Source organism: Scomber scombrus, chromosome 5 (assembly GCF_963691925.1).
Source record: "Scomber scombrus chromosome 5, fScoSco1.1, whole genome shotgun sequence".
Lineage (NCBI taxonomy): Eukaryota > Metazoa > Chordata > Actinopteri > Scombriformes > Scombridae > Scomber > Scomber scombrus.
This window is the reverse complement of record NC_084974.1, coordinates 16,291,389-16,300,966: the sequence shown is the minus strand read 5'-3', so window position 1 is coordinate 16,300,966 and position 9,578 is coordinate 16,291,389. Positions and strand designations below refer to the sequence as shown.

Genomic DNA, 9,578 nt, shown 5'->3' with positions numbered 1-9,578 from the left:
GAAGTGTAACTACGCCATCAAAATCCTTTCATACATAAGAAAACAGCTTTTGAATAGCTGTCCTCTGCAGTGACCACTATGCGTGAAAGGCTTATGTTTATCATTGAGGTCATAGTGGGTAATGGTGTTGCACTAGAGCGCATTATATTGAATGATATTCCTTATATTTTGTCCACTACATTAACATAAATGAGGGGGACAAAATATTAGGAACAAAATAATTCACCGCAGTACGCCACCACAACTTAGTACGACCTCAGTGACCTCACGTACTTACAGTATTACATGATATTAAAGTCCATGTTCGCTAAAAAGTAAAAGTGTGTATTTACTGTGTTGTGAGTAACCAATCATAGACCGCAGCGTCATTTTTCCGCGACCGAAAGAAACTGTGCGACATGCCGGATAGAAAGGAGCACAGGAGCTGTTAGCCTGCATGTTGACAGCATCATGTCAATGATGCTGATTATGTGGTGAATTATCGGGATAGCATTTAAAATTGTACACGCACTTGTTAAGGTAATACACTATCGGTACGTTTGCTTCGTGGCTGTAGTGTCATATGTTGTAACTCCGGTCTGTGCTCCACAAATTCAACCAACAAGCTAAAGTAACGATTAGCAAACAGACATCGGATACAACGAATAGCCTGAAATAATCGTATCATTTCGTGCTACTGCCTCTTGTTTCTGTCGGCGGTATGAGTTATGGATACGGTTGCGGAGGTGGGAGAAGGGGTAGGAGAGGAGGAGGTCGAGGAGGGTATAGAGATGGTAGCAGAGAAAGATGGGACAGAGGAGGAGGAGGAGGGTCGAGAGGGCACAGCTCCAACTTTGATGAGGACCAAGGAGGTGGTGGACAACGGGACCGTCCTCCTCCCCACCTAAAGGGCCGTGAGATCGGTTTGTGGTACGCAAGATACGGAGCAGTGAGGAGGAAACAGGCTGACAGGAGATCGGTATGTTTTCATTATCTTGCACATGAATGACTGTGACTGCATGTTATTAGAGACTATTTAGAGCAGGGCTGTCAAACTCATTTTTGTTCAAGGGCCACATACAGTCCGATTTGATCTTAAGTGGGCCAGACAAGTAAAATCATTGCATAATAACCTATAAATAATATAATATATACTATGTCTTTACTCTAATTAACCATCTATTTACAAAACAGATGAACAGCCTGAAAAATCAGTGCAATTCCAAGAATATTATGCCTCAGTTTTTTCAGATTATTTTGCACAGAAGCTGAATGACATTTTTCACAATGTTCAATGAATGGTTTAAATATGACCACAACATGTATTCATTGTTTTTTCAGATAATTGAATTCAGGTCAGGGTGGAAAAAACCCCCCACTGAATTAGCAGAAAAATTGAAATTATATTTCTGAAATTTTCATACTTTGCAAAGTTATCCAGTGTGCTATACTGTACCTCTTGGCAGCTGGTTCTGGCTCGCGGCCCATATGTTTGATATCCCTGATTTAGAGCCCACAGCTGACACAGAATTAGTACGGTGAATGTCACCTTTCCAAGATTCAAGTTTCACTTTGTCCCACATGCTGCATCCATTACAAAAAAATAGAAAAAAAACATTCACTGGTGTTAAATAGATAAAAAAACTTATATTACAGAAAAAAATACAATTGTCAATGTGGTGCTCTAAAAATCCTCCCAGATGGCAGTGGCTAGTACTCAGTGTGTAGCACATGGGATGGGTTGGTAATTATCTAATTACCAGGTCAGCAATGTATCATTAAAAACACCCAAAATATTTGTATGAGGAGACCTGTGAGATGGTTTCATCACTCCTCAAGGTTAAAAAACCATCTCCTCTGTTTTTTAACATTCAAGACTAGGTGGTTATCATCACACCATGCTACGTATCTTTGTATTTCTAAATAACTCTCTGAAATGTCACTGTCCTTCTTCATTAAACCCAAGAGGGCAGTACCATCTGAGGATTTAATGATTTAGTTATTAGGGTTACACATTCTACTCTCATTAGTGTATAAAGTAAAAAGGACAGATGAACTAACACACCCTGGGGTCTCCTGTGTTCAAGGTTCAGGTTACTGAAAGAATACCATTAACACTGACCTGTTTTTAACGGTTGGTCAAAAACTAGTGGAACAGACTAATAATGAGAGGGTGGACATTCAGCTTATCCAGCTTCCTCACTAATACATGTGGCTATACAGTATTAAATGCTGGATTAAAATCTACAAATAAAAAACATACAAAGTATAAGAAGCTGTGCTTAGATATAAAATGCACCACGGCTGTGACAGCATCGTCTGTACCTCTGTTACACCTAGAGGCAAATTGAAAAGGAACAGTTGACTTCTATTTTAAATAGGTTGATAATGATTTTCTCAAAACATTTCATAACTACAGAAGTCAAAGCATCTGGTCGATAGTTGTTATTTTCTTTATAGCGTGCCTGTTTTTAGGAACAGGAATAATAATGGATGTTTTCCAGATGGAGGGAATGGTATCTTCTGGTGGATGGGGCATTGTGCCTCTGCTATTTCTTCAATGCATGATTTCAGCAGGAACCCAGAGATGCTGTCCAGGCTAGAGGCTTCCTGGCACAGGTGCATGAAAACATCCTCTGTACTACATGCTGACCAATGGTGGTTTTTGGACAGTCAGATTCAGGCCATATATCTAGAGCCACTTTTTGCTCTTGTGAGAAATAAGTTGCTTCAAACATTGCATACAAGTCTTTTAGTTCATTGTCCTTCACATCCTCATTCACAACACTTGGAGACTTTTAAGCTGGGATCATGTCTGTCATAGATTTCACTGAATCCCACAGTTCGCCTTTGTTAAATATGATTAAATTCTTTCTGAATGTTTCTCATTTCCACAAGGTCCCAACTCTTAAATGCATTTTTTTCTGAACTATATACTTTTTAATTTCTTTGGAAATGTAGGGTTTGTTGTCTGGGTACATAGTTATTTTTTAGTTTGAACATTGTCTCTGCAGAATTAAATACAGTCTGTAATATTGTCTGTTGTCCAAGCTGTGAAAGAGATCCCCGCCAGTAGTGAGTGCTAAATAAGTACAGCCTGTTTACCATTTACCGTTACGGTCAGAGTGTGCTAGAGGGGGTTTAGCCTTGTCTGTGTAAACGTCTTCAATATTAATCAAGAATTCTGTTGCTGCGAATCTCACACTACATACACACTACATATTACTTAACGGTTGCATCGCTTCAAGCTTGCAATGCAAATGTTTCAAATCACACAAATAAAACAGAGCACCTCTTGTCTGTGCACACAGTTCACAGTTAAAGTAGCTGCCCTTGCAGTGTTTCCTCTCGGTGGGGTATAAACAGAACATCATAAAATATTCCCAAACTCACAGGAGAGATAAAAGTGTCTGAGACTTAGACATACCAGCTCAATGTCAAGCATGCAAACTCCCTCGATATCAATTAGGAGCACCACTTTTGGTTGATAAAGACACGGTTGCCCCCCCCCTTACTCTTGCCTGAGTTGTCATTCCTGTTGGAGCAAACCAACTAGTAAGTTGTGCACATCCCCATGTAGCCAAGGTTCAGTGTTTATACAAGCAGGCATGAATCTTGTGTGCGACTCTGGTGTTGACTTGTAATTCGTCAGCTCAGCTCTTCTGGGAATGGGCATCGCAGAACATCATGGAAGGTAGAGCCAGTCTGTTTGCTCTGTTGTCTCACCCCTCTATGCTTTCCTCTCTTCTTCGGTCATACCTATTTGCTTGGGGGACGAGCCCACAGTTCTCAGTAGATGGGGAGCGGTTGAGATAGAACAGAAGGAGTTGTTCTCAGGTGTATTGTAAAAGTGTCGGGTTGTTTTCCTAACAGGCTGGAGTTAAGTGCATCCAGTTTCAAAGCAGATTCTGAAGAATCTTCTCTCAGGATAAACTTTGTGGATTACACAACGGCCTGAATAATAGACACACATTTTCTTAATCTCAGTCAGTTTAATGAATGTTGTTATGGGTTTTCTTTAGGTCTGCAGCTAACCTTTATTTTCATTACCAATTAATCAATTGATTACTTTCTTGGTTAATTGATTAGTTGTTTCTTGGTTAATTGATTAGCTGTTTGGTTTATAAAATGTCAGAAAATGATGAAAATGTCCAACACTGTTTTCCCAAAGACCAATATGCAGCTTTAAATATCATGTTTTGTCCCAACCAACAGCCCACAACCCAAATATATTCAGCTTACAATCATAGAGGACGTTTAAGAAGCTGAAATAAGATCATTTGGGCATTTTTTTTTCTTAAAAAATGAATCAAAGTGATTAATAGACAATCCAAATTGTAGTTAATTTTCTGTTGATCAACTAATCGTAGCAGCCCTAGTTTTCTTTATTTAAGGAGGTTATCTTAAGTCTGAGGTTGATAGAATTAATGAATAAATTAAGCAAACTTCTTGATGTAGTACTTTTCAAAGCAGAAGTTACAAAGTGGTCAAGGTGCAAGTAATCCCTCACCTGTCACTAAAATTTAAAAACATAGCAAAACTTGGAATTATGAAGCTTTCTGATGATAGCAGCAATTTCTGGGAAAAAAATGACATTTGGAAACGTTGCCTCAAAGTAAGCCTTCAGTATCACATTAAGTAAGGCACTTGAGCTAACTGTCAGGTTACTTTCCATGTCTCTGTGCAGCGAGCGGTGGTCCAGATGGATGAGGCCAGAGAGCAGCAGATTACCAAGCTGCTTAACTCTGTCCAGAAAGACCAGCCTGCTCCAGAGAGAGACAGCAGAGAATCCAGATCCTCTTTGTCTGACAACTGGCATTCAACTGCAAACAGAAGTGGCCACAGGTGAGAACAGCTTGCATAGCTTTTCCCTTTTAAAACTTGCTGTGCTGTGTATTTTCTACTGTACCATAAAGACACCAGAAAAGCCAGATAGGATTGAAGTGCTTAGAGTGTCTAACATGTTTTATTTTATTTTGCTGACACAGATTATACTTAATAAATTAATACATCTATGGTCTATGTATGTAGTTACTTTGATGGGGACCTACCTGAAGAAGATAAACACAAGATCAAATCTGAGGATGAAGAGAAAGATAAATCACAAAGGTAACTATGCCAGCAAACCAGATGCGAGCCAAAACTGACTTGACCCACTCCTAAAATATCAATGGATGGTTCTCCATGCCAGTCATGCAGAACATCCAATATTGTCTGGTGAACAACTACATTGTGGATATTTACTCTGTTCACTGATCTCCCCTTTTATTGTTTTCGGTTAGGCACCTCTCCCAGGCAGCTGTTAAAGATGAGACCCCTGACAGGTGGGATGAAGAAGAGCAGCAGCAGGAGGAGAAGGAGGAGGAGGAAGAGAAACCAAGAACGAAAGACAAGGATCTGGAGTTCTTATTTCAGGAAGTTGGTAGAGACAGTTCAGTGGATGACTCCCTAAAGAGAGGTCTGCAGAGGATGAAATCAGATCCAAAGTATCAAGAAATGCTGGTGAGTATAATGAGTGATCTCTCCTTATCCACATTCCTGCACACCTTAAACCATTCATTTTAACATCCCTAACAATACCTAAAAGATTATTCTTCTCAACTGGAAACAAAGATCCAAACTTTGCATAAATCACAACTTACTGCAGTTCATTTTAAAAGTCTTGGTCTCATTTTCTGGAATTAATTAATAACTTATCTCCTCCACTTCTCCTTCCAGCTACAAAACAATCACGCAAATCATTTTAAAGAAAATAATGTAGATGTATAATAAACAATTAGTCTGTCAAAGTATCCAATTTTTTCATATCTTGTGATTATGGATTTAATTAATTATTGCCAAACCACTTCTGAGAATCTATACTCATCTGTGATTATTACAATTTCTTAAGAGCTGTTTGGGAGTGTAGAAACTGCTCCCAGAACATTTTTCTCTTGATGGTATTGATGTTTTTTTAGTGTTTGCTAATGTTTGTTTATTCTTGTTCTCAGAAATTCAGGGAGAAATTACCATCCTATGGGAAGAAAGAGGTATGTTTTCAATATCATTAGTAAATACTGCCCTCCTCCAAATGAATGGCAATTTTTCTCATAAAACTGATGTCTTATTTTAATTCCATGCTGCGTCTCTCATCTTATTCCATCCTTCCGTCCTCAGGAGCTGGTGCAGTTGATCAACTCTAACCGTGTCGTGGTTGTGAGTGGGGAGACTGGATGTGGAAAGACCACCCAGGTTACCCAGTTCATCCTAGACGACCATATCAACCGTGGCATGGGCTCGATGTGCCGAGTGGTTTGCACGCAGCCTCGTCGGATCAGTGCCATCTCGGTATGTGCGCTCTAGTTTTTCAGAACTGACTGTGTCAGAGTGTGTGTGGGTGTATGCATGCTGAGGGTGGATGTGAAATGCATTTGTCTTTTCCTCCACCAGTTATGTAGGTTAGATTGCTATTTTTCATGGTGCTGACTGCACGTAAAAACCTGTATACATGTGCCTCCTCACAGGTAGCAGAACGTGTAGCAGCGGAGAGGGGAGAAAGTGTTGGTAATGCAAATTCTTGTGGTTACCAAATCCGCTTGCAGAGGTAAGGAAGTATGTTTATGCATTAAATGCAGGAAGTTGGTCTCTTTAGTTTCAACACTAACAAATATCCTACAATTTTGAATGGCTGGTAATTTAAGCCATGTGAAGCTAACGTGACTTTCCAAACAGTTGATTTATGATGTTTTTGGTTTGGTGTTGGCTTGTTTTTTTGTGAAAGGAAGAGGCTTCAGTTATTCCAGAGCTTGCTTCTTTTCCCTCTGAGGCTCAAACAATTGACTAATTAGTGGATGGTCAGAAAAGTATGCAACTATTTTTATAATCGATTAATGAAGTAAGTAATTTTGAAAATAGAAATGTCAAACATTTTGTTTACTGTAACTGTGAGGATTTTTTTGTCTTATATGATTCACTTAAATTGAGTATATTTGGGTTCTTTTTCTAACTTCGTTCGGTGTTTCACTATGGGAATCGCCTTGGCGTGACCTACTAGGGAAGCTCCAATGACACAACGTCTGTCTGTGACAGACAGGTCGAGCTGTGCTGGGGCCCCTCCCCCTCATACTCTTACAGCCGACCCGCCCCTAACTCCTCATTCTCGCTTTCTTCCCGTGAGGAAGGAGAAGCTCCCTCAGCTAATCTAGCCGAGCTAGCCTGGATACCCGCTCAACTGTTCACAGACGAACCGTCAAGGCTCACGTCGCCGAACGCGGCTCCGGGTTCGGTTTGGATTGGCCGAGTAAGTACCAACACACAGCGTTTTGGGCAGTGTCCGCGTCGTGGTGAGCTGCTCGCTCGGCTGCCCAGTATTAAGTTACCGAGGCAGCCGACAACTGTGTTTATTTAGCATCAGGCTAACGCGTCGAGGCAAGCCTTTTTACCTGGCTACACCGGGTTAGCTCACTGGTATAGCCGGCAACTGTGCAGCTTTTACCCGCTGACTAACGCGTTACGGCAAGTCAACCGTTTTTTCTGCTAGCACCGTTTCCGTTAGCTGAACCGATTACCGGGAGTCCTGCTATCGCGTCACGGCGGGCGGACTCTCACGGTTCGCGGTTAGCTTGGGCTAAACCCCAGGTGCTAACGCTAATACGGTCGGGCTAACGCGTTACGGCGAGCATCATACGGCTGTATTTTCACATCTTTATCTCCCTTTCCAGACACCATGGCCACGGCCACGACCCCCGCCAAAGGGTCGGAGCCGAAGGAGAAAGAGGCTGCATCCCGCCCGTGCCCCGCGTCATGCGGTGCCACCATCTCGGGACGGGACCCTCACCCCATGTGCATTGTATGTATGGGTGCTAAACACGCCCAAGTATCTCTGGCCGACCCCCAGTCATGTTCCCACTGTGCGTCGATCCCAGAAAAGTTGCTGGAAAGGAGGCTGAGAGTGGCAGTGGCTAACAGACAGGACCCATGCCTGACAGCAGCCACCCCACAGACAGCAACCATCACCCATCAGCCATCGGCTACCAGAGAGTGGTCTGACCTGATGGCAGATGAGCCCTCAGAAATGCCTCCCCTATTTGAGGACCTCCTCGAGGGGGAGCCGGGCACTGAGGACGCAGAGGGCGATGCCAACTCTGACCTCCTCCAGTACCAGCTTGCATGAAGGAAATGAGTGGGTTCTGGTCCAGCCCATTTAAGAGTAAGCTTCCAACCAGCGCTCTCTCTCAGCCTCCTCCACCACTTCTCTGCCCAACAAAGCGGAGCGCCTCACCGCCTCCGTTTTCCAGCGGATGTACAGGTATGGAGCACAGTCAGTATGTTCCCTCAATGCAACCACACTGCTGTCAGCATATCAGGCTGAGATCCTGGAGGAGATGGGGCAACAGCTCGACTCTGGGGCGCCCAACCCAGCCCTCTGGGATGAGATCTGCGTCGTCAACAACCTCATCCTGCGCTCCTCAAGAGGTGCAGTTCAGGGCTGCGGCAGAGTGATGGGGCTTGCGATGTCAGGGGAGAGGGCCTTGTGGCTCAACCTCTCTGGCCTCAGCGACGGCCAGAAAGCTGAGGTCATGGATGCACCGTATGACCCAACCAAAGGTCTGTTTGGCCCCGCGCTCGAGAAGATGAGGGAGACCAGCAACGAGACCAGCAACCTGAGGAAGCAGGAGGGTGAGGCCTTCAACCTCTGTCTTCCTAGGAAGCCCACCCCTCGTCCTCCCCAGGGTCCAAGGTCTGGCTTCGCTGCGGCGGCCGCAGCAGTGAGGGGCAGACAATGGGGAGGCAGGCCGCAGAGGCAGGCAACCGGGCAGCAGCCGCACCAGCAGCCTCAGCAGCAGCCTCAGCAGAACCAAGGGCCATGGGGCAAACACTCCTTTGCTGCAGTCGCAGCAAGAAGCCGGCCCCAACACCCCAGAGGCGCGAAGAGGAAGCAGTCGTCCTGATGATCCAGCTTCTCCCTCCCCGCCTCCCATGAAGAAGAGAATCCCCGCAGTTCATGGTTCAGAGACTCTGGCAGTTTTCAGTGGTCGAGAGGCCTCTCTGCTTCTCTCCCCCCAAGTTCTGGAGGAGGAGAGTGACGAGTGACGTCACTACAGTGCGACTACATGAGCACGTTACCTGCCCGAGCGGCAAGCTGGCGCGCATGCGCAGTTCACCCGTGGGTTTTGTCAACAGTTTGTCAGGGGTACAGACTTCAATTCGCTATGAAACCACCCAGGTTCAACGGCGTGGTGGTTTCAGTAGCAAAGGGGGAGGCAGCCCGTGTTTTACAGGACGAAATAGCGTCGCTGTTAAACAAACGGGCGATCAGAGCTGTGCCGCGCGAGGAAGCTCAACAGGGTTTCTACTCCCGTTACCTGCTCGTTCCCAAGAAGGGGAGCGCGTCCCTTCGCCCCATTTTGGACCTTCGTGTGTTAAACAGACACCTACGAAAGTAAACATTCAGGATGTTGACACACAAAGTACTCTGTCAGTCAATCCGTCCGGGCGATTGGTTTGTTACAATCGACCTCATGGACGCATATTTTCACATCGCCATTTATCCCGCACACAGGAAATTTCTCAGGTTTGCTTTTCAGGGCAAAGCCTACGAGTATCAAGCCATTCCCTTC

The 9,578-nt window shown here is 44.2% G+C and overlaps 1 protein-coding gene across 1 annotated transcript in view; it reads left to right on the top strand.

Moving 5' to 3' along the window:
• The first annotated feature begins 415 nt into the window (after positions 1-415).
• Positions 416-9,578, top strand: part of dhx36 (DEAH (Asp-Glu-Ala-His) box polypeptide 36) — a 30,333-nt gene continuing 21,170 nt past the window's right edge. Inside the window, exons 1-7 of the mRNA XM_062420007.1 lie at positions 416-958; positions 4,667-4,824; positions 5,011-5,088; positions 5,262-5,481; positions 5,970-6,008; positions 6,136-6,306; positions 6,483-6,562. Coding sequence (XP_062275991.1) covers positions 701-958; positions 4,667-4,824; positions 5,011-5,088; positions 5,262-5,481; positions 5,970-6,008; positions 6,136-6,306; positions 6,483-6,562 — 1,004 coding nt within the window. The 5' untranslated portion in view covers positions 416-700. The remainder of the gene's footprint in view (positions 959-4,666; positions 4,825-5,010; positions 5,089-5,261; positions 5,482-5,969; positions 6,009-6,135; positions 6,307-6,482; positions 6,563-9,578) is intronic.